Below are 24,369 nucleotides of genomic sequence, written 5' to 3'. Positions count from 1 at the left end.
GAGGCTACAAATCACTTTTAACGGATTTTTTTGGCCTAATTTGCATTTACAGGGGGCTTAAACTGTAATGAAGTTTATATTAATACATTTTATTTTATTTTTAATTGTATATAACTAAGCAGAGCAACAATTTCCGTTGATGCAGACATATATATACTTACAGGAACATGGAAGATTAGTAGCCGGTGAAAGAGCTCCATCTAGTGAAATAATGCAAAATTACAATTGTTTTTTTTTTTTTTAATCATTTTGTTATTTCGTTTGTGTCCATCCTGTTTTGCTTCTTGACGCAGATTCAAACATTAAAATTCTTCTAATCTGAATAAACACATATTGTGTTCTCTTTGCACAAGAAAAGGTAGTTTGATCTTCTTTATGTCTCTATTATCTGATAACTGCTGAATATTGAGGTAACTCTGTTTTCTTGGACACACAAACCAAAGATCAACAAGTGGAAAAATTGACACTGTTTATTAATGAAATGTCAGTTTTACCACAGCAGGAAAAAAATAAAGCCCTGTAATCACCAGTGTATTTGGCAGTTACAATGAATGACATTGTTATGTTACTTTCCATCATTATAAACAATTTGCAGCCACAAAAAAACAAAACACTGATTCAACCTCAAGTGAGTCTAATTAGATACAAATAACTTACTTCTGCTGAAGGAAACTCTCCTGGAAACTGACACAAGGTTTAGAGTTAAGACTTCGGATGTCACTAGAAGAAGGTTTCAGTTGTATAGTGCATTTTTACTCTATGTTTTAAACCTTCATGATGAGCATAATTATCCTTCATTTTTAATTCAAGTGTCCACATTATTTGGTTTTACATCTCAAGAACATCGATGGCATCATTTTCTTTTACAATTCATTTGGTCAACTGTGTAGTTACGCACATCTTGTAGTCTACAGTGGAAATAGTGAGTCAGTAAAACCTCCTTTGTATCAAAAATATTCAAAATCCTGCACTGAAAATACCATGAAGCAAAACAAATAAAAACACAGTTACACTTCTTTATGGTTTTCAATCACCAAAAATTAAATTAATGTGAACCCTGTCAAAAGAAACTCAATTTAAACAAGATTTTACGCCTTAACCATATGGTTAAACACAGCATCAATAAGCTGTTTATTGAGCCAGTCTAACTTTCAGCACTGTACCAAATTTCTGAATAGCAGTCTAATTGAGAACACAATTTTCTATTGAAAGGCTCAATTGTATTGATCTGCAGCTACACTTCATTTTACACTCCCAATGAAAAACGTTTGAGTTTCCTTAATCTTTGTAGCTTTTCTAAACTATTGCTTCTTTACAGTAAAGGATGTTTGGATTGTCGGATGAAATGTTACCCTTTTGCTTTCCATAAAAATGCCTCTAACCTCCTTCGTAGAATAGATAGATGAAAGGGACGGATAATATACAATTCCGCTGCAGCCACAATACTATAAACTAATAATTCATTTCCCTTTACGGATATCACTTGCAAATTTTTAACTATTAAAAATGGAAAACCGTAAAAGCTAAATACACAAAATGTTTTTTTTAAAAATTAACTAATAGGAGACTTAGCATCATTACTTAGCCAATTAATTTAGCAGCGCTACTATAAAGTATTCTATATCCAAAATATAAATTATAACCTTATGATTTATGTTTATAACTAGAACTAGAAGAACTACAGCTAGGGAGTGGTGTTGTAGACCAAACAAAACAAGAAAAAAAAAGAACCAGGATATAAATATAATTTTTAGCTGAACCTGATATGTAAAACATTCAAGAACAATTGCCATCCCAAACACAAATAAAACATCTACAAACTAATAGTGCAGTCAAAATTTCAGTTATATTCAACCCATCATATCAGTGCTTTCATACTTTTACCCGCAGTTTACATCTTGACAATGCAGAGATCAGTAGACAAAGATGGAACAGACAAACTAAAATATATAAATTTACTTTGATCGTACAAAAAAAAAGTTTAAATTGGATTTGATATGAAGCCATTTTCCTCTGACCAAAATCTGTTTTGAAGCTTAAAATAAATATCCAACATCTTGCCATACATGGCCATAACTGCGAGTGTAGAATGTAATTTCTATTAAGTCATGTTAATAACGGAGCCCTTGGATTTGAACCTTTGCGATGACTAGCTGAGCACTTGCCGGTGTATCTGTACATAAGACAGACAAACTAAAACAATCAACAACATTTGCATTGTCACACAGTAAGGCATGGAACCACCCCATACTTGCACATTTTTGCTGTATCTTACAGGCCAGTAATGAGCAAGTAATTGAAAACAAATTAAAATAGCTGCATTGCTCACTTCACTTCACTCTCACCGATCTTTAATCAAACTACACTAAAATATTTACTTTAAGTATCCCACTGTTACCAATGTGAGATGGATGAACTAATTACCTGCTAATCAGCCACGTAAACCTATGTTAAAAGTAAAATTAAATCTAACGGCTGCTACAATCACTATCCGTCACCTAGCATTGTAAACTGATTACTTTAAGGAAAGATAATCAACGGCCTGTGGTAGCAGATATAATACTGAGCTGAACGCCTGCCGAAATGTGTCTTGGTTACAAAATCACAAGCATAACCAGCTGAAATTTTGAGAATATTACTTTTTCTACATGTAAAACTTTGATCAGCAACTCTGACTGAAAAAAAATCCTTTTATCTTCTTCAAGAACATTTTGGACGTACTCCTTCAACCATATCCCAAGTTGTTTTGTTAAAATCTGATAATTTTGAGGATTTGGAAAGAACTGCATTTCACTGTAAACTCTTTACAGTCTTTGAAACCACGTACACAAAGTGCAAGTATGTATTGTATACAAGAAAATAGTGAATATTGTCCATGATGACACAAAAACTTTTTTGTTAAAAATCCACATGACTTCTTCATAACTCATGTAGACTACATTTTCTTCCTTGCTCTTCTTACCTGCACTCAAAACCGGAGTCACAAAGAGGTGGGAGAGGTGCAACACGAGTGTCTAAGTGTGCCCGTCAGACCCCACAGTCATTGGTTCTGTCTTGGAGTTTGCGGGTGAGGATGAGGACGGTGGAGAGGGAGGCAACAGAAATGTGGAAGATCAGCTGCCACATGTTTCTCATGCCAAGCAGGTAGAAGTTGCATAGGACGATCACACTCAACAGAGTGAAGGACTTGGGTTTCTTTAGAGATGAATGGAACAGGTACAGGTGGCACTGTGGGCACAGAGAGGACATTCATATGAGGACGAGCGTCAAAGAGAGTTTGATACGAGTGGGCGTCAGTTTGTGTTAAAAACTACGTGAACTACATTTACCTGAAAAACACAGCAGACAAACGCCAGAAGAAAAGCCACGACATTCCATATTCCTTCATAATCATCCTGTGTCAAGAGAAAAAGATGTAATTAAACAAACTTGTGATTTGTCATTCAGGTGGAAGTTCATTTTATCTAAAATGAATGACATTTATTACAGATTATAAGCTAATTCACACAAGAGTGACAATCTGTGCGGTTTTGTGCACGCCTCATCATTATTATATTCTATATATGACAGACTTCTGCTTCCACAGCAAAATGCTAATCCTCAGCAGCCAGCTCAGCCAGCTTAACATATCTATAATTAATGCTAGCCTACGCATAACTATTTCCACACAAAATCCCCAAATTAAGTTCAGTGTAAATCAACAAATGGCTTTGTTTATGAATGAAGAAAACCACAGTCTAGCATTTAATATACTGGCAATTTATGGCACATCAACACACCTTTATAGATTTTTAAAAAAAGCAATTTGACGATAATTTATTTGTAGTATTTGTGATAAGATCCAGGAACTGCCCATACCTGGAATGTGTACTCTATGAGGTGCACACCACGGATGATGTTCAAAGATGCACACATGATATTGAGAACCAGAGAGAGGATGCCTGGTGCTGTCACTGGTTCAAGTCTTACATTCTGACCTGTTAAACAAAAGCAAATGACCATATAAGTTCTGTGAGATTATAAAACTCAGTGAATGCAACAAGTGCTGCTCCCCGCTTCTGGATTACTTGAAAAGTAATGTATATATTTATTATATACAGTTTGCAGTGCTGTCAAAGGCAGTGAGCTCTGTATTGTGCTGTATATGCTGTGCTGTGTAATGCTTACCAGATCCAGGAGCTTGCTCCATATGCCCATTTGCGGTGCCGTTGGTTAGCTCCACCTCCTGCAAGGTAAGAACTTGTGGTGGGTGGATGTTCAGATCCTGCTGGACCTCTGCCAATGTGATTTCTAGGGCCGGACCACCACTCTGGTTGTACTGCTGCTTTAGCTTCTGAATGGTGCTGTCTGTCAAATGTCAGCAAGCAAAACATATTTGGATAAATCCACTTAAGACTGGAGCTTTGCATGTTATTCAACACACCACATTTTAATTCAAAGTAATCCCAAAATGTCAACAGCAAACCTAAAAGACACTATTTCTTGTCCTACTCACCAAATTCCAAAAACGGATATGGCCTGGCTGCCAAGGCAACAACAGTGCTATTGTAGCATGTGGTGAACTCCCAGCGCAGATCTTCCAGGAAGCAGAAGGCCTTAGCAACAGGGAGGCTGCAGTGGCACACGGTCATGTAGGATACACCCTCTGAAGAGACGAAGCTGAACAGGTGAGAGGAGAAAAGGTGTTTAGTAAACAAACAGCCTGACGCAGCTTGACATAGATGCCCCTGTGATCAAGTGGACAACATTCTATTTATCTTATGCATCACTAAAGAAAATACACACTACACATCGTGTCTTTGTGCAGTTACACAGAGCATGACTGAAACTGTTTCCTGAATCCTTACTATATGTTGAGTTTCTGGCCCTTGACCGTCCCTCTGTCAGGGAAGAGGGCCAGTGCCTTGCTGATGGTCCTGAGCTGCTGCTTCCTCTCCTGGAGCTCTCGATTGTGTTCAAAGTCTGTGGAGGCTGACAGGGGGAGTCCATCCCTGACCCGGACCACAAAGGCAAACAGGATCAGAGACATGATCCACTGGGTCCATGAAGAACACACTGCCTACACAGGGTAAAAAGCAATTTCAGATCAGTATATTAGGTCTGCAACTAGATTGTTTTCATTGCCAATTATAAAAATCAATTATTCGATAAATTTTTGGTCTATAAAATGTCAGAAAATAGTGAAAAGTGGCCATCACAAGTCCCTAAAGCCCAAGCTGACACCTTCAAACATCTAGTTTTGTCTGACCAACAGTCCATCACACACAGGGATTCTGATTATTATCACAAATGACAAAGTAAAGCAGCCAATTCCCCCAATTGAGAGGCTAGAACTCAGGAATGCTTTAGCATTTCTTAAATGACTAATGGATTATCAAATAGTTGGGGGTTACTTGTCAGTCAAGTGAATTCAGCTCTACACTGAAAATACACTCAGTTGCCATTTTATTAGGTACACCTAGTGAGAATGAAAATAGTCTGACAGCTCATAAGTATTTTCAGTTTCGCTGAAACTGTTAGAGAGATATGAATTTAACTTAAATGTCCTTTTAGAGGCTGTAGGTTGTGGTGCTGTTACACGGTATAGATTTAATACTGAGAATTGTTTCCAATATTTTGTCCATCCCATTTGCGCCACTCAGGAAAGACTAAATATCAAAACATCTCCCAGTATAATGCAATGCAATCCAGCTGCAGTGATTATTTATACACATAGGAATGATTACAGCAAGAAAACCCTATTTTAATGTTCATTTGAGCATCTGACTATTGTTTTAAGACATACTTGTAAAATTGGGAACCCGTCCTTTAACCTCTCAAAGTTAAAACTGAACATTAGCACCTTGGTAAAGGTCGGATTTATTGCAGAGTTGCTGCATTACTTTTAGCTTGTGTACAAGTGGAGTGTTTATTATTAACTGCGTAGATTTAAAAATCTTAAACTTTTCCCCACTTCAGTGCCATTTGGAAATCAGTGAGATTACAGTCTTAATTTTAATTATAAACCTTAAGTTGTAACCGTGTTACACCTTACCTCATTATCATGGGTTTCATGCTGCACCTTAGCTAAGTTACTGTAGGTTAGCTGACTACAACATCATATCAGAGAAATACAAGCCCCAGCTTCAAGATGCGCTCTACAAGTGCAGTAGCATACTTTTTAATATCCCCGACTGATACAGAAAACCTAGATAACCTGTTCTAACTGCTATGTAAATTACGTTAACATTAGCGAATAAGCTAACTTCAATTCTTCTTCCTCGAAACAACAAAACCACAACAAATCTTCTACGGAATACGGGAAGCCGAGAAGGACAAAATTATTCTTTAACCATTCCGAGTTAGCGGCACAAGCAGACAGTCGGCCCTCGGTGACTAGCTGATTACCAAGCTAACTGCTGCACAGAGGTTGGTTTGTCATTTAATACTTTACACGATTTGTGGTATGATTTTAATCGTTACGTGAAATGTGAAGCTGGGAGACATTTACACGTAAAGTGGCGGTTAGCTTAACCATCCAAGAAGTGCTAACCGTGTGTTAGCTATGTAGCGATAGCCTGTTAACTTTTTCCTGTTTGTTTGTTTCTCTCGGCTTATGTTGAACTTTGGTTTTAGACAAAAGTTAATGAGTAAAATGCGTTTGTTAGTTAATGTTATAGTCGTGAATTTGCACATTTTGCGGCAGTTAATGTGTGTGAAATGAACAGCAGCACCTGGCTGACTCGCCTGTTTGACTAAAATTGTGGTTCATTACATTACGTGTTAGCTGTATTTCCTCCTTTTTAAATAGCTAATTAGGCTTATTAACTTATTGAGTAGCTATCAAGTAAATGTGGTCGGCATTAATGGAAATGCATTTAACGCCAGTACACCGCAAAAATCTTTAATTTAAATTGTAGTATTAAGAATAAGAAATATTTTATTAATCCCGTCACAACAGCACCGTCCAGCACACCTCACACACAATAATAGATTAAAATAAAATAGTAAAATAGAAAAGGTTTTATTATACATTGTGCATTAATTATATACGTAGTATATAATCAAATAAAATGAGTAGTGAGACAGATAAAATAGTTATTATCCATCGTGCAATGATTATTTATATACATACTGTATAATGAAATATAATTAAGAAAATGAAATAAGAGTAGGATTATTATTATACGGTATGCAATAGAAACATTGTTATTATTATACATTGTGCTTTTGTTTCCAACTGTGGCATTCGTGTGTCTGCCTCTTTTTTATGTGTTTATGTATATATGTTTGTATATTAATTTATACATATAACTTAATCATTTCTCTTATTCATTGCTAACCAAAATACATTTCAATCTTTAAAAAAAAAGCTTGAAAAGGCTCTTCTAAGTGTGTGTTCCTCTGAAGGCGGGGGTGTTTATTGTTGTCTATAATTAGAAGGAAGGTTTTACAGTTAGATAAGGCTATGCACAGTCAAGGTTAGTAACATGATATAAGTCTCGCCATTAGTACAATGCAGTGTTGTTTTAGGTTTGAGCTGTATCTAAGGCTTATAATCACCTCCAGTTTTTATTGGTGAGATTTGTGAGGGCAGTTTAATTTAGCTTCTCTGTCCCAGTTTCTGCATTCATCAGCAATGAAATAAGGTACTATGTACTCTACTGCCTCAGGTACTGTTCATTAATTTGCTCTAGATTAAAGTCTGTTGACACACTGCCCCTCCCCAGCTGTCAAATATGATGAAGTGTTGACAACATTAAACAAGTCAAATAGAAAGGGTTTAAATTTGTTTGGGCACTCTGTAAAAAAGGGGAGTTGCTTCTATTTCACACTCCAAATATTTCCCAGATCTACTTTTCTGGTATATGTTTTTTGTGCTTCATTCTAAAAGCCCTGTATTTTGTTACAAAGCTACACCGTATAAGTGTAGCAGGAGGGGCTGCACCATAGCAGGTGCACATGAACAGGTGTGCAGGCCAAATTAGGTTGCAGAATCTTCTTCCTTGTACCCCGACTTCAAAGCTTGGTCAGTGGCCTGAAATGAAGTCAAATCCTGTAATGCTTTCTCTCTGTTCCCCTTGTTAGACTCCTGTTTATGCAAAACAAAAACAAACACACCACAGGTGTTAACTGTTACATGTCAGCACAGTGACACTGAAATATTTTTAACCATATGCTGCCTATATCATAAAAATACTTACTACCATACCAATATCCTCCTGACTTGCACTAATGTACACTGTACTCAGCAAATAGGATATTATAGTTATAGTTATGGTTATATCTCTCGTCTCTATTCTATTTTTATTTATTCCATGGTATTTTTTGTATATACTTTTTCTATCTATCTATCTGTCTGTCTATCTATCATCTATCTATCTATCTATCTATCTATCTATCTATCTATCTATCTATCTGCCTATCTATCTATCTGCCTATCTATCATCTATCTATCTATTTAAATAATGAGAAGAAACCCTTTTAGAAATCCAAATTATTATTTGACACACAACTTTCACTTTCCTTCCTTACTACTAAAGCTATGTTTGACTAGTCAACCAGTGTTACATGTAGTCTAATATGTGAATGCTGACAGACCAAATGTTACTCTGTGGTTATAATTAAGGATGATTTATGAACTTTTTGAGCACAAAATAAAAATATTGTGCCATTCAGCTGGTCTGGTTTGCAGTAGAAGAACACTGACATTGACCGAACATGGTACCAAAAGACCACTAACACACCTTGAATATAAACTGTAGGTCCAGGCAAAAATTATAAAATTTCCAAACAAAAGCATTTCAAGTAATTTCCTCTAATTGAGCAGACAAAGGACAACAAAAGAACAGAGTGGCTGATATTGACTGCCTTGCTCTGGATAGTGCTCTTATCTTCTTATTGACTGATTCCCAAAAAAAGAAAAAGCAGAGCAAATTACTTTAACTCCAGTATCTAAATATAAGAAAAGCTTGTAAAATTGTCTTATGTGACAGGAGACAAAGACTGTATTAATGTGGATTTGTGAAGCAAGCTCCACCTGATCATAACGTGTCTTATGGTGCAGTATTTTGGTTTCACTTTCACCTTGCTCAGGTTGAAATCTGTGCCATTTCTGTCCATTCCCACTTCCATAAAGACACTGACCGGTAGCAGCAGTTTGTGACTTTTTCTGTCTAGAAGTTGTCACGCATAGATATCTAAGTACACCGTGGAAAGAGAGTTAAATGTGTACAACGAGCAGGCTGTGCTGTGCTCTGCTTGGATTTGCATAGCCAGTACATTTCCCCGCAGACTTCTCTCCCTCTCCTTCCATCACTCTCTCTCCTCCCCTCTCTGTCTCCCTCCTCCCTCGCTGTCTTGGTCTCTCTACATTGTTTTCCAACTCACTCTTCTCAATATGCTGTACTTCGTATGCTTACATTGACAGATAAAAAGAGAATGGTGCTTTAAGAAAAAAGACAGACCTATCATTATTTTTCCTGCTTAGCATTTTTGTACTCTTTCTACATTTTAGGTCACCCGGACTTTGATCACAATGGGGGTAAAAGACCGCCCTCAGTGTTACTTTGATGTGGAGCTCAACCGGGAGCCAGGTAAGAAAAATTAGTTCAGAGGTATGAGGATTAGTTAGTCATATAAACAGCCACACCTTACTTTCATAGATGATTACTTTGAACTGATATCATCAATACAGATGTTTAAAACTGTATGCATGTTGTTTGTTATTGTAGCCTTGGAGCTTTTGACTGATTTTCATTTAGTTGAAAATAATGAAAGTGGAACACTCAGTAGTGCATTGGCTTGATATACTGGTGTGAGTCATTAGAGCATTACGTATTTTTCTAGCAGCAACTATGTGCAACTGATATGAATGTAAGTAAGGACAGACCAGACCAGTTTAGTGACCTCAAGCTTAAATATGTAATTGGCTCATTTTTGGGTAGGGAGGGGCAAAACACCACATCATCACGCTCGTAAGAATAGCTTAGCTACGGAAAAGTGTCTGAGCTTCACCACAGGACTCTTTTAATTATATGCTGGGAGCCAATTAAAAGCGTGAGGTGTAGTAACGTTTGGGATACTTGTAAATCTTAATTGTATCCTTGGCCTATTTTTTTCTGCCTCCATTGTTCATTGTTCCATATCACGCTGAGTTAATATTGAAGATGCCTTAACATCTTTAATAATCAGTAGTAGAAAACTGAAGTGATTCTTCTTTTTCTCTTGTGTTTTGTAGTTGGGCGAATTGTCTTTCAACTTTTTTCGGATGTTTGTCCCAAGACAAGCAAAAACTTTCTCTGTTTGTGCACTGGTGAGTAATGTAAAACATGTTTTACTCAAATATGCTTTTGAGACATTTAGTGCATATTTTAGTTTCTCAGAGCCAAAACAAATCATGAGAACGAGACAAGCGATAACTCTTTTCACACAATTTTCACAGTCTCAAAAACAGCTGCTTACTGTGTCATTGATTCCTTTAATAAAAGCAAAGACATTGGGAGGTAACTGGTAGCTTAAGTCACCAAGGTTCATACCACATAACAATAATTTTCTGGGTTTTGTTTTCTTGTTTCACATCTCTTCTTCTTTTCGTTCTTTTTCATGAAAATAATCACAATGTGTAGATAAATAAATAACTGAATTGAAGTGAAAACAAGAGCTCCAGTACCCTGATACTTACCCCTGCTGGTCATGTAATACAATGAGGAAAGGAGGTATGGCCATTGTGTAAATTGTCTGGTGACAGATGGAGTCTCTGGATGGATCCAGGGTCCCGGTCTGCCTTCCTAGATATTTCATTCCACTGAGCAGAGTGAACAGAGTGTACTGTAGTAGCGGTGGTCTGCCTAGAGATAGCCATAAATCTGCAAACAGACTGCAGATCGATCCTCCCCTCTCATTTTTCATCCCACCTGGCCGACGGGAATGTGATGCTGGCAAGGGCAGACGTGGGAGATGGCTGGTTAGTCTGTTCCTTTTCCTGAGCATAAGTACACACACAGGCAACATAACATAACACGGTAATATACACCAATTTGCTGTGGCTTTCTCAAAGTCTCAAATGTGTCCTTTTTAGATGGGGGATCAGCTCACACCATAGGAAACCAAACCCCTTGGAACAATGCTCGAGCCAGTGAAGCAAAATACTAGAAGATTAGCAACCAAAGCTGCCAATTTGAACAGCCAGCCCTCTGTCCTCTGAAAGCTCCCTTAAACACATCAACACATCTAATGAAATTTCTCCACGTCTCCTTTCACCCCAAAGGAAGGGGAATCCAGGGGGTAATAGCTTTCACAATCACCCCAGTGGAAGATCTCTTAATGAATTCTGCAGTCCTGCGCTGGAGTATTAACAACAGGATGCCTGAATAAAGGCATCTAGTTAATTCTCTCCCCCCCCCCCCAACGGAGGTTTCATTCCCTTGTTTAAACAAAAACCCCATGCGGCATCATTCAAGACATCTGGTATACACAGAGGCACTTTGTACAGTAGCAGGCCTGTTTTGCATTTTGTAATCATTGATAGCTCAGTTAATGTACGTATGTTTGCAGGTGAAAAGGGAACTGGCAAAATCACAGGGAAAAAGCTGTGCTACAAAGGCTCCACATTTCACAGAGTTGTAAAGAACTTTATGATCCAGGGAGGCGACTTCACTGAAGGTAATGATGTCTAACGTGTAACTCTGGAAGTGTGTTTCACGGCAGGTTTAACCAATTTGGCTGTTGGTTTTAGCTGCATTGACGCTATTCCACTATTTTCCAATTGCTGGTGCCAGTTTTACATGACTGAAAGCAACTGGGGCGTTGGAAAATATGCTGTTTTGAGTAAAACAGTTTTTGAAGAAGTGTTATTATTCATTGTTTCACAGCATATAGGCAGTTAACAATTATTAAGATTAGCTTTAGCGTGGGTAAAAAGTTGATTGAAGCTTTAAAAGTGCCAGTAAACAAGCTCAATGACTTTGTTATGGATGTTTATGGAAGGCTTCCAGGAGCCACAGTTACATTTAGTCTGACTTTTGGTTTAATAATTTCACTATTTTAATCTCTATAGGAAATGGAAGAGGAGGAGAGTCCATATACGGTGGCTACTTTGAAGGTAATTTGAAGATCAAGTTTTCTAATAATCAGTCTAGATTTCTGATGTCTCATAAATGTCTATCTAAATAGTTATCGACCTCCAACTGAGCTACTTTTGCATGAGCGTAACATTGCGTGTGCCTATTGTTGTAATCATGGATTTCTTGTGAATTTTCCTATGTATGACCTTCACTTTTCCATTGTATAGTGCTGTCTTCTATTTAGTTGTGGGCTTTATCAAATCAGCATGGAGAGTAGGCATTCTCTTTATTGAAAGCTACAATCTTCCTGCCTAAAATTTTCAACATATTCTTTTATTTATAGAGTGGTCTTTTGCAAAATGAGAAGGTAAGAGATGTACACAGCTCAGTAACACCATGTCTACACTGTCCCCACCTGCCACCTTCTTCAGTCAGTAAAAACAGTGCAAATGTTTGCAAAGGCGCAGATGCAAATTTGTACTGAAGGGATCTGACAGGATTTTCCATTCATACAGCTTCCCTGTTAGACCCCCCACAGCCTCAGGCTGCTCAGATTACTTTTTATGTTACATGTGATATTTATAGCTACAGTACCCTTATAACATGACTGCCATGACACGTAGTCACATACAGACTGCAGGTTTCTTTGCTCAGAGTACTACAGTGGAAATTTAGCCTTGCAGCATGGATATAGTATTATGAAGATACAGTTAAGTAAAGGTTTAGGCACTGGGAGGCATTTTATTTTTCATGTTTTCCAAATTTGAAGTTTCATTTATGCGAATAGCTTGATATAAATATTTTAATGCTTGACTGTAATCACTTCAGCATGACCTTTACACTGTATGTAGTATCTATTTACTATTCAGATATGTTCACGAATGTTTTCAGTCTGATATTTAAAGATTATGCTGGTGGATTTTCATGTTTTAGTCGTTTAGGACTACATCACTGTAGGCCATTTTCCGAAAGAATTCCATTTGTTTGTAGGTTGTTTTTTATTGATTTATCATTAAATGTTTTATTTATATTAGAAGGATATGAAACTCCTCTTGCAGAGACTTGAAACATGCTTTAGAAAGATGATCCATCCCATTACTTGTAAACAGGGACCATTACATTTGTGTATTGATTGTTTGACTTTGGTAATGCTTTATTTTGCAGGTCCTTTCATTTTATACTAATTTGCTGGAAAAAATTGAGTAATTTGCAGGTATTTAATGGTTAATTCTTTGAGCATTTTATAGAGAGGGTGGTGCAATTAGGTACAAATTATAAGAAAAACTGAAAAAAGTGTTAAATTGTTTATGTGGTAAGTGCCAATTCATTATATTTGGATTTTTAAAAAAATCTTATTAAATTACACTCTTAACAATTATTTAACTGACAGAGAATACTAAGTTTTACAGTGTGTATTGTTGTGTGTTAAACAATATATTAGCATATTAGGTCTTTTCAATAATTTCCTAAAAGTAGCTGCTGTGTAACCAATAATTCTTTTTTTGACAGGGTTATGTCACTTGGTAGTACACAGGAAATGTTCTCTTTATAGAGTTTTAAGAAACAAACAATATGCTAAAATATAGTTTGACAAACAAAACTACACACTGAAAACTGTCAGTTACAGAATTGTTAAGTCTAATTTATGAAGAATTTTTGCAAATTAACGACTATGTATAACCCAAATAGAATGAATTGGCTCTTACCAACTAAACCAACTTACCACCTCTTTTTTCTTTTAATTTGTACCAAATTGCAACACGCTCAGTAAAATGTCCTAAAAATTAACGGTTAAATACCTGTAAACTACTCAGGAAATTTGTATAGACTGGTAAAATAAAACATTACCTTTAACAGCACAGCTCATGAATATTAGCAAAGTCATCATTCAAAATTTTCAAAGTGGTCCCTGCTCAAAAATGTTAACTCACTTTATGATAATTAACCTTGATGAGAAAAAAAGGCAATGAAGTGTTCACTTGAATGGATAATTTATCTCAAGCAAGTATCAAGTCTTACCAATTTGATCCCTGTAGCATATCAAGATGAATTGAAACCAATATGGTTTTCTTTGGAACATAGTCAGAAAAATGTAAAATGTATGTGATTTGTAGTTAAAAGCCTAAATCAAGTAAAATTGGGCCAAACAAAATGTGTAGTTGGGCAGGTTGGTGAGGCGATGATTAGGTTTGATGGATTAAAAAGCTGATTTTTCTTTTTTCCTGTTCTTCGCTAAATATTTCCTGATATCACTGATTAGAGGATGTGCTCTTGAGACTTCGTTCCCTGTTTTTCTGCTCCCAACAGATGAGAACTTCACTCTCAAACACGACAGAGCCTTCCTGTTGTCGATGGCCAATCGTGGGAAAGACACCAACGGCTCACAGTTTTTCATGTGAGTGACATTCATTAAACCAAATCACTCTGCACCCTTTTAATAACTATATCATTTAACTGACTGGTCACTTGCATTATTGATTTGCTTTTTTTGAATGAATGTCAGTTTTGTTTGAGTTTTTGCTTTCTGTCACGTCTTCTGTTTTGAGATCAATCCCCTCTCTGTGTGCAGTTAGAATTCAAAGTGCAGAGAAACATGGATTCAATCTTTTTTACCTACAAATGTGTTACATTTTTTCTCTTGCCGTTTTTGTGTAAAATTTACAGAAACTCTAGCATCCTGCTCTTCCAAGGTAATGTGTCTCCAAGGCTGTGTTTCTCTCTCTCCTGACTGTATTTATCATTCAGTAGTTTGTATTTGCAAGCATATTGCAGAGTACAGTGTTTAAATGTTGAAATGTTTAAACAGTATTCACAAATGGCTTGAGGTGACACGTTATCTTTTATCACAAAAACAGGTTGTCACCATAAGTTAAAAGTCCTCCATGAATGAAAATTCATGAAACATGAAGGAAGAAATTTAAATATACTGTTTTTTTTTGTATGATCCAAATATGATAATGTAATTACCCACACTCTGCTGAGGGTTTTCATTGCCTATTTGTCACTGTTGTTAATTCAACAGCCAAAATTTCAAGTGATTTCTGAATAGATTTACAATCAAATATCATTGAACAAAGGGTCTTACAAATTTCATACCTTTTTTTGAGATTGTTCCCATGGTACAGTAGCACCCACACCTTGTTGAAATTACTTGTTCTCATTCTTTTCCTCCTTTTTCTCCTTTTTTCATGACCCAATCACTGCCATTGGTTGACCCTTCCTGGCTTGATTGCTTGATTTTCCACAAACAGCACAACCAAGATGGCACCTCATCTCGATGGGTAAGTTTGACCAAATTTTTACTACCGCTGGGTCACATTTTAGCAGCATTTTCAGCATTGTCTTTCATTTTACTTCATTTAACAGTATCCTTAAAGATACCAAAATAGTACAGAAGTCACTGTATAGTTGTGTATGAATGAGGCAGCAATCTTTTCTGCCTGCCTGCAGAGTCCACGTCGTCTTCGGTCTAGTCATCTCCGGCTTTGAAGTGATAAAGAAGATTGAGGGGCTGAAGACTGATTCAGCTAGCAGACCGTACGCTGATGTGAGAGTGATGGACTGTGGACAGCTGATCACCAAGTCCGCTAATGATGGTAAGTTCTGTCATTGATATATTGCCACCTACCCACTGTAATTCAATTTAAGCTTGAGTGTGTGTGATGTTTGGCTTTGTGTGACAGTCAGGCTACAGTCAGTTGTACATTATGTGTGTATTATTTGTGTATTTTGGTGATTTATCTTTGCACTTCCATGAATTGGACTCACAAGAGGCTGATTTTTTTTTTTTTTTTTTTAAAGAACTGAAAAAAGCAGAGGCTGAGATATCCTGACTTTCAGTCTCTAGTATGAGTCAGGTTCCAAAAGCGCCAAATACTTCATTTACCATAATGCAGCTGGAAATAATTTGACTCAATTTGTTTGTTGTTGTTGCCCAGCCTGAGATTACTCTGATTATATCATCAGAGCTTATTTTCTCCAAAACATTATACAGCTGTTTTCACTGGAGTAGTACTCCATGTGACCACTAAATTGACACTGATTTGTAAAATTGGTGTAGTACTCTTTCATACAGTTCTGATATTATCAGTTAGTTTTCAACAACAACTGTACATAAACTTAGACCTCTTGTTTTCTCTCTTTTGTTTTTGACTCCTGTGTTTCATATGGTTGTACATGGGTCATATTTTGAGCTCGTTCTGTAAGAGGTTTGCATTTTGATGCCAGCGTTTTCCCCTCACTGGTATTAGGACGGGGCGTGTAACCTGATCTTCCTTTTAATGAGGATCAGTCAGGGGGCTCTCTGTGGAGTTCGGTTGGCATCTACCCACCTGACTCTGCCAGGTCTGCTTACACGGCCTCCAACATACCGAGAAGAATAAAACAAAGCCTTTGTTGTTGCGGTGTCATACCACCCTGAAAATGACTCCTGGCATTTGAACTTTCCATCATCCTTTTACTTGTACTGAATATATCAGTGTTGTAGTTTTAATCATCAAACTTCAAGTCAAGGTCCCAAATCTTGAGTCAAGTCAACAGTTCAGGTCTCAAGTTCTCAGATTGATTTTAGGAACTTCTGTGGTTGAAGGCAGATTTTTGTTTTTAACGCCTCTATACTTTTACACAATTTGACCTATTTAATCCTTAAAAATAAGCAGATTTTCTATTGAAATTACATAAATGCTGTTATATTTCTTACTTTAGTTCTTGAAGGGAAGAGGAAAAGAGCCTCCCATTCTGCTGACTCGTCCCTCAATTCCCATGACTCGTCCTCTCAGTTCTCCTCTTCAGCAGAGTCTGAAAGTGAATCTGATGAAAAGCTCAAACATCACAAACACAAGAGACGCTCAAAGAGTAAACGGTCAAAAAAGAAAAGGAGGGAATCAAAGAGGGAGAAGAACATTGATGTTCTGCCCTCCAGGCAAAGGTAAATTTTTATCCTTGTTTATTTTCACACTTTAACATGCTTAAGGAATTACTCACATATATCTCAAACGTACATAATCACACTTCTGATCCAGTTTAAGCTGTACATCCACGTATAAATACAATTACTGACATGAGTCACTGTCAGCTGTAAGAGCTAAGAGACGGGTTGATTCTTTGCATAACAAAATATATTGTTTTGCATCGTGTCGTGTTGTCACAGTCCTGTGGAAAGAGAGATGCTGGAGGGAGAGATTGAATTGGAAGGAGAGAAGGAACAGGGCGGGAAGAGAGAAAAGCCCGTAGTTCGACCGGAGGAAATCCCGCCTGTGCCAGAGAACCGTTTCCTGCTGCGAAGGGACATGCCATCTCAGGAAGATAAAACAGAGATGTCAGTTTTCAGTTGGAAGTCATTCTTAGTATCTTTTTCTGGGCTTACATACCGAGGTAATTTCAGTGTGTGTACTTTGAAATGTTATTTTTTTTTTTTTCAGAGTTGAGAAAGAAGAATCGTCTCTTTCAACTGACCAAAAACCAGCAGTGTCCAAGTCTGGACGGAAGATCAAAGGCAGAGGAACAATGGTATGCTCACCTCAACTAAGATCAGAGATTTGTCACCTCGTTCAGATTTTGTGTTGAAGTATTTAAAATTTTCTAGTCTTCCTCCAAGTCTGATCCACTTTGTCCAATCCTAAGGGCCAACACGCTTTTAACCAGAATTTGATTTTTACAAACTGGTTACAGAATTGAATACTGATAAATCAAGGTTTCAAAACAGAAAAACATACTTCTGTAGCCCGAGGTTATGCTTACTTTTTTCACATTAGTTTTACTTCTTCAGGACTCCTAAAAATATTCAAACAGCAAGAAAAATCACTCTTTGGCTGAATCAGCTAATAGACAAGTATGACAACGGGTCGCAATTAGACATTGCTTCATTTAAGGGGTCACAAGCTGAAACTGTTGTGGACCCCAGCTGTTAAGAATTGACCTCCATATCTATTTCATTGACCACAGAGACGAACTAATTATTTTTTTGTTCATCTCTGCTTGAATAACCTTTTGCCACTAATCTGCACTCTGAAATTATTGTCAAGATAATCACACCTGAATCATAAATGTAAAATCTTTTTTTTTTTTTTTTCTTTTTCTGCAGAGATATCACACTCCCACAAGGTCTAAATCCCGTTCTGCATCTGTGGAAGAGCGTGGAAGCAGTGAAACTCCGCCACACTGGAAAGAAGAGATGAAGAGAACCAAAGTTTATCAACCACCAAGTATCGAGAGATGGAGCAAAGGAGACAAGTATGACTTCATATTTTACTTTGTATATACTTTGTAAAGATGTATTTTACATACATCTTTTGACTTAACAGATTGAATGAACATTCCTCAAGCAGATGGGACGACAGAAGTGACTCTGCATGGTCCCGGTCTGCAGAGCACTCTTCAGACCGCAGCTCTGAGAGGTCCAGCCTGCGCCGGCAGCAGAAGAAAGAGAAGAAAAAAGCGAAACACAAGAAGAAGGCCAAAAAACGTAAACATAGCAAGAAGAAAAGCTCCAAGAACAAAGTTCAAGAGCGTGTCGTGTCAGAGGATGAAAGATCAGTTTCTTCAGGAAGAAGGTCTAAGTCCAGAATGTCCCGCTCTCCATCTCGTTCCTCTTCAAGTCAACGACATTCGTCGCCTCTGAGGAGACGACCATCCTCAGCGTCTTACAGAGACTCACGATCTTACTCCAGATCCTACACATCCAGTCGATCCAGATCTCGAGGGAGGTCCCGGTCTTATTCAAGGTCCAGGAGCTTGTCTAGGTCTAGAAGTCGATCCCGGTCCAGATCTCAGTCCTATTCTCGATCCAGGTCAAGATCAAGATCCAGGTACAGATCCAGGTCTCCATCTAGAAAGAGGAGTTTATCAAGATCTCCAAGAAAGCGAAAAGCCAGTAAGCCCGATTCAGATGCCATGATCCACGTACCTGAGAAGCTCTCAGAGAGCAAAGTCGCATCTGTCTCCAGACTCCCTGCTGTCCCCACCCCAGAAAGTGTCCCTGTGATCCCATTGAGCGACAGTCCTCCACCGTCACGCTGGAAGCCCGGTCAAAAGCCCTGGAAACCCTCCTACATCCATATTCAGGAAATCAAAGCTAAAGTAACTCCCAGCAACATTTCCTCCACAGGTGACAGCGTTACAGAGAAAGCTCAGACCTCAGTTACACCAAAGTGTCTGCAAGGTGACCACGAAAGCGACAAAGCACACAAACCTGCGCGGCGCTCGCACAGCAGGTCTTCCAGAAGCAAGTCCTACAGCCGTTCATACAGCCGTTCATACAGCCGCTCATACAGCCGCTCAAGGAGTAGAAGTTACAGTAAGTCCAGGTCCAGATCCCCTCATGAAAGCAGGTCATCATCTTACAGCAGATCAGACTCTGAAAAGTCCCAGAAATCAAGTAGCAACAAGAAGAATTCATTAGACAAAGAATGGAAAGAGTTTTACAGTTCTCTGAAGAGGATAAAACATTTAGATAAGTACATTTCAATTACCGGTAGCCAGGATGCTCACTCAGAATCAGAGAACAGAGTAGGCAGCGAGACTGATATCAGTGGCTCTTTGGAGAAAATGAAAGAGAAAGGCGGCTCACAGGATCAAGAGACAAAACACTACAGTTCAGTGCCAGCAGAGAGCTTTAATAGCAGGTCTGAATGGGATAGTGACAGTGATAAAGTGAGCCAAAGCAACAGCGCCACCCTAAAAAAGCAGAAACAAGGAATTCAGTCCAGTGAACTTCTTGACAAGAAGCTGTCTGCTCTTACTGGATGGAATTCTGAAAGTGATCCAGAAAACATAACAAGTAAGACATTGGCCATATCCGAAAAAGAGGAAGGAGAGGCAAGTTCAGAATCTGATTGCGAAACTTCCAAAAAGACATTGGAGGCAGCAGTCACTGTGGCACACAAGACTGCTGCTGCTTCTGGTCAGTCTGGGGAAAGTCCTGAGAAGGCGGCAGAGCCAGAGAAGCACAAGAGCAAGAAGAAGGCCAAACGTAAACATAAGCACAAGAGGAGAGGGGAGAGCAAAAGTGGTTCCCATCGCAGTAAGGACAAGACAAAGAGATCTAAGAGGAAACATCAGAAGCTGAAAGAGACTTTTCACTGGCAGCCACCTTTAGAGTTCGGAGAGGAGGAGGAAGAAGATGAATCCAAACGAGAGAAACATAGTCCAAGTAGCGTTGTCAAAGAAAGGCCTGGTGTGGATTGTATGAATAAAACGGACCAAAATTTAACCTCCTTAAACAAAAATCCTACTAGAGAAGAAGAAAGGGGGCAGCAGAGGGCAAAAGAATGTAACAAAAACCCAAAACAAGCTGAATCTCATCTTCAGTCATCCAACAGGAATGGTGCCAACAATACTAACTTGTCCAGTGTCAAAGAGGAGCAGGAGTCGTTAGATGATATGGACATTTGTACTCCAGAGCATGAAACCGAAACAATTGTTGAACCTTCAGTTACACATGATTCTCTTAATAATGCCACTGAATTAACCCTAAAAACTACCTCAAAGTTTTCAGATCTGGCCAGTAAAGATTTACCTCAGCTTCACAGCAAAGAGCAGCCGTCTGTTACCTCCACAACAACAGCTGAAGGACTGAAAGATGAGGTAGCTACTGGCAAACCTACTGGTAATGTAATAAATTTCAAATGGAGGCCTTTAAAAGGAATGTCCGCACCACAGAATGTGAACGTGCCACCTGTTACTGTGAAAAACACCCAACTTCAACAGAGCCAGACCCAGAACACACAAGGAGTGAAAATGGAGATAAAAAGCAAAAGCCGCGTCCGACCCGGATCGCTGTTTGACGAGGTCCGTAAGACCGCACGGCTCAACCAGAGGCCGAGGAACCAGGAGAGCTCCAGCGAGGAAAGATCCCCCTCTGTGGGAAAGACCCGTGGGAAGTCACGCACACGGTCCCCGAAGAAGTCCACCAGAAAGTCCCGCTCCGTTTCCAGTCACCGGTCCCGCACCAGAGGGTGGTCCCACTCCTACAGCAGATCCAGAAGTAGATCCCGCAGCTCCAGCTACTCCTCCAGGTCAGAATAAAAGCTATTTGATTAATGAAGAGCACAAGGGCAGCATGAGTAAATCTTTTTTAAATGCCGGATAGGCTTCTTGGACGTTGATCAAGATTGTTGTGAAGTGATAAACTTGATAGATGGGCATTTAGTGTTCAGTCTAGAAGCCAAATCTGTGTCTGTGACATAGACTTGTTGTTTTAGCGTGGGGAAAATGTAATTTATAACGCAGCTAATTCTTTTAGGAGCCGGAGCAGGAGTCGACGGAGACGTGGGAGAGGACGGTCACACTCCCGCAGCAGCACATACCGAAGTTACAGAAGTCATAGGTACACCCTCAAACGCTGGTTTAATAATCTGTTGTAGCACCTAATGGATCCCAGTGGGAAATTGTTTTCAGTCAGAGTCAACCACATAGAGAAGAAACCCTGGAGCTTCTTGGGGTTTCAGTATCTTACTCTACTTTGCAGCTGGGGAGACATAACAGTCAAAAAGCTCTCATGTTGAAAAATGTTTTAATGTTTTTAAAAGACTTTCCATTGTATTTTCCCTTTGTGTAGTTTAATATGACAGATGTATGATTTGTCTTTGAGTCTGTTTCACCTCCTCACATCCTGTTTCTTTTTCTTATCAGTCGGACTTACAGTAGAAGTCATTCCAGAAGTCGCTCATACAATCGCCGTAGGAGATCCAGGTCTGTGAGCCTCCTTAATTTACTAAGTCTGAAATAAAAATGTTCTCAAATTGTTTATGCAAAGGGTCACTGAACGCCCTCAAGCCCAGATATAAACACAATTATTCATTTACTATATTCAGATTGTTAGTTTGTATAAAATGTGATATGTTTGGTTAAGTTGGCTTGGAATTTGATAAATTGAATACACATCAAGCTAAAAGTAGCATCATATGAAGCAATCATTAATGTCTGAAGTCATTAATTATAGTATGAGGAATAACCAATACTTTTTTTCACTACGGATGCAGACAGATTGATAGGATTTTGATTATCAGAAAAATCACTTTGTGCTGTATTAAATAAAAGTAAATAAGCCAGTAATGGATTTTAAACATCATCATCATCATATCATATACGTCTGCTAAGCAGATCAGCATGAATCAAACACCACTCTGGAGATATTCCCAAAATAATATCGCCGCTGTCACATGGCTGTATGTTAATGCAGGTCAGATTCCTCTGACAGCTATTCCAGTCGGAGTCGGAGTGCGAGCAGGAGACGAGGGCGCAGGCGAAGTGACAGCTACAGGAGCTCAGACCGCCGATCCCGGTAAGACACATACATCCCTGCTGAACCTCAACAGACTTCAACAAGGTGGCAGGTCTCAGTTCAACCTTTTCACCCTCCCTTACTTCGTTCCAGTGGGCGAACATTAAAATGTGGTTTGACACCATGACATACTCGCCATGCAGCCATTAATACAAAGGGAATACAACATGTCCATGCCTTTTTTTTTAACCAAAGAATGTAACATCAATACATTTTGTTTTTTACTTGTTGTAATTATCAGTTACTTCAACATTTTTTGCCATAAATTGAATTGAACTGCTTGAATTCTAGCTGTGATAATCTCTCTCATGGCTGAAAGCATTAAATTGGTATCTCCATCTTCTGCAGGTCTTACCGCTCCTCCAGTCGCAGTTCTTCCAGGCGCAGAAGTCACAGTCGCAGCAGTCGGTACAGTTGAGCCGCACCTCAGGCAGGCTGTCAGGTTCACTTCCACTGAGAGGGAACAGAACAACAAAGTCTGGACACTGTACACACAAATAGCAAATTACTTTTATCGTCACACATCAGCAACTAAAGCTCCATCTTGTATACTGTTTTAAAACTGTACTGTATGTCGTCCTCCATGGTGATACCAGTATACAAGCTGATGTAACTGTCTTTGAGGAAATGAATGTTATTGAACGTGAATAAATAAACCACTTTTACAACCTTACGCAAAGGCAGATCTCTTTTAGGGACTACCACAGCTGAGAACAACTGGGTTCAATCTCGTCAACATGGCCACTCTTAACAGATATTTTGTATGTGAAGTTTATACTTCTTACAAATAATATGAAGTAAGCTGTAAATATTTTTATTATTATATATTTGGGTATTCTTTTTTTTTTTTTTTACTTTTGTCTTTTTATACACTGAAACAACTAAATGTACATTTATTATAAATGTCTAATCCTCTTCTCACAGCTGTGAAGAGTCAGTGAGTTTGGGTTGAAGTTATGCCTTAAATTCAGGGTCAGAAAGACAAGATTGTTATCTGGCAAAGTCCTCATTGAATGAAAAATAACTTGTTGGTTTCTGTATCTGTCTCAAGCTGTAATTTGTCTGTTGTATTCGTTTTGTTACTGTATTATGACTGTGCAAACTGTACTCAAAGTATAGTATGTCTGATTTAGATTTTATTTGAACAGTTATTAATATTTACACTTAATAAATACCAACAGATCTTCAGCCTGTGTTTATGTTTTTTCCTCATGATGCAGATCATAGTACTGTTGAGTAGTAACCAAAGACCATGTCCTCAAATGGACCAGGGGATTTGAACCTCTCCAATGGCGCCATCTACCTTTCAATTCAGAACTGCAGGCAGGGTATTGTCTTCATCCTGGCAGATCAAAGTGTATGTATTATCTTTATGTCAAACACTATAAAGGGCTACAGTGGTCAAACAGTGATTTCAATTTCCTGATTAAAAGGCTCCACTGTCATCTTTTTTTCTATTAGATGTCTTGCAATTAGAAGAATCAGATTAATGCACGACTTAAAAATTCCATTCCCAGAGCCGGGCGCTTCACTGGAATAAGATTTTTTTTTTAAAAAAGAGAGACGACTCCATTAAATTATTAATCGTACTCAGAACTAATTGAAAATTTGGTTTCCTCCTTGCTAATATTTGCATACACTTAAAGCTACGCTGGTGTGTGAGCTCCTGTCTCTCTTGTGTGGAGCTTTTGTGAGCTGCATGCTGGAGACCAAGACTTGTGCAGGTTGTGTTTATATGTTCTGTTCAATTCAGGCCTGTTTTGTATGGACGACTTTCAGTACAAATTAAATCTGGATTTACAAAACTCCAGCAAAATGCATGCAGTTTTATACTAAAATACAATAAAAAAATGCTGCACACGGGGACTAAATATATGAATATGAGGCTGACATGGAGGTAATGAGAAGCAGGTCCTTTTTTTATTGTTAAAAGTATTTCACATGGTGTATATTTAACCTGTCAAATTACAGGAAAGACTAAAGCACTGGTTCCTAATGCATTACAAGATTTAAATTCTGTTAAAATTACATAAAAATATTATG

The 24,369-nt window shown here is 38.3% G+C and overlaps 2 protein-coding genes across 6 annotated transcripts; one reads left to right on the top strand and one right to left on the bottom strand.

Annotated features, from left to right (window-relative positions):
* Nucleotides 1–455: 455 nt before the first annotated feature.
* On the bottom strand, nt 456–6,284 carry sec22c (SEC22 homolog C, vesicle trafficking protein). Its single transcript, XM_067578536.1, has 7 exons — nt 6,035–6,284; nt 4,848–5,059; nt 4,496–4,659; nt 4,168–4,347; nt 3,859–3,977; nt 3,330–3,395; nt 456–3,228 (listed from the first exon to the last, which is right to left on the bottom strand). The coding sequence occupies exons 2-7, from the start codon at nt 5,027–5,029 to the stop codon at nt 3,028–3,030; spliced, it is 912 nt and encodes a 303-aa protein (XP_067434637.1). The 5' UTR covers nt 5,030–5,059; nt 6,035–6,284; the 3' UTR covers nt 456–3,027.
* A 12-nt stretch (nt 6,285–6,296) lies between these two features.
* nktr (natural killer cell triggering receptor) lies at nt 6,297–23,514 on the top strand. 5 transcript variants are annotated; one of them, XM_067578532.1, is made up of 17 exons: nt 6,297–6,408; nt 9,497–9,575; nt 10,220–10,294; nt 11,536–11,643; nt 12,038–12,082; nt 14,352–14,439; nt 15,296–15,325; nt 15,495–15,640; nt 16,749–16,971; nt 17,194–17,361; nt 17,465–17,552; nt 18,127–18,275; nt 18,368–21,058; nt 21,286–21,369; nt 21,675–21,734; nt 22,225–22,326; nt 22,675–23,514. In XM_067578532.1, exons 2-17 carry the CDS (start codon nt 9,518–9,520, stop codon nt 22,742–22,744), a joined length of 4,185 nt encoding a protein of 1,394 aa, XP_067434633.1. In that variant the 5' UTR covers nt 6,297–6,408; nt 9,497–9,517; the 3' UTR covers nt 22,745–23,514. The 5 variants fall into 5 exon arrangements, with proteins under 5 accessions (XP_067434633.1, XP_067434634.1, XP_067434631.1 ...); XM_067578533.1 differs by having other exon boundaries at nt 6,298–6,408; nt 18,371–21,058; XM_067578530.1 differs by having other exon boundaries at nt 6,298–6,408; nt 18,347–21,058.
* Nucleotides 23,515–24,369: the final 855 nt, after the last annotated feature.

Source organism: Thunnus thynnus, chromosome 21 (genome assembly GCF_963924715.1).
Source record: "Thunnus thynnus chromosome 21, fThuThy2.1, whole genome shotgun sequence".
In the NCBI taxonomy this organism is placed as follows: domain Eukaryota; kingdom Metazoa; phylum Chordata; class Actinopteri; order Scombriformes; family Scombridae; genus Thunnus; species Thunnus thynnus.
The sequence above is the reverse complement of the archived record's forward strand: the minus strand, read 5'-3'. Positions and strand labels throughout refer to the sequence as shown.

What these genes read in the sequence shown, in the direction of transcription:
- sec22c (XM_067578536.1), bottom strand. Translation starts at nt 5,029, where the DNA reads ATGTCTCTGATCCTGTTTGCCTTTGTGGTCCGGGTCAGGGATGGACTC. An exon ending in GGAGCAAGCTCCTGGATCTG is followed by an intron (nt 3,978 to 4,167) that starts GTAAGCATTACA and finishes TTTGTTTAACAG; the next exon opens with GTCAGAATGTAAGACTTGAA. An exon ending in TCATAGAGTACACATTCCAG is followed by an intron (nt 3,396 to 3,858) that starts GTATGGGCAGTT and finishes CTCTTGACACAG; the next exon opens with GATGATTATGAAGGAATATG.
- nktr (XM_067578530.1), top strand. Translation starts at nt 9,518, where the DNA reads ATGGGGGTAAAAGACCGCCCTCAGTGTTACTTTGATGTGGAGCTCAAC. An exon ending in CAGGAAGATAAAACAGAGAT is followed by an intron (nt 17,362 to 17,464) that starts GTCAGTTTTCAG and finishes TTTTTTTTTCAG; the next exon opens with AGTTGAGAAAGAAGAATCGT. An exon ending in TCAAAGGCAGAGGAACAATG is followed by an intron (nt 17,553 to 18,126) that starts GTATGCTCACCT and finishes CTTTTTCTGCAG; the next exon opens with AGATATCACACTCCCACAAG.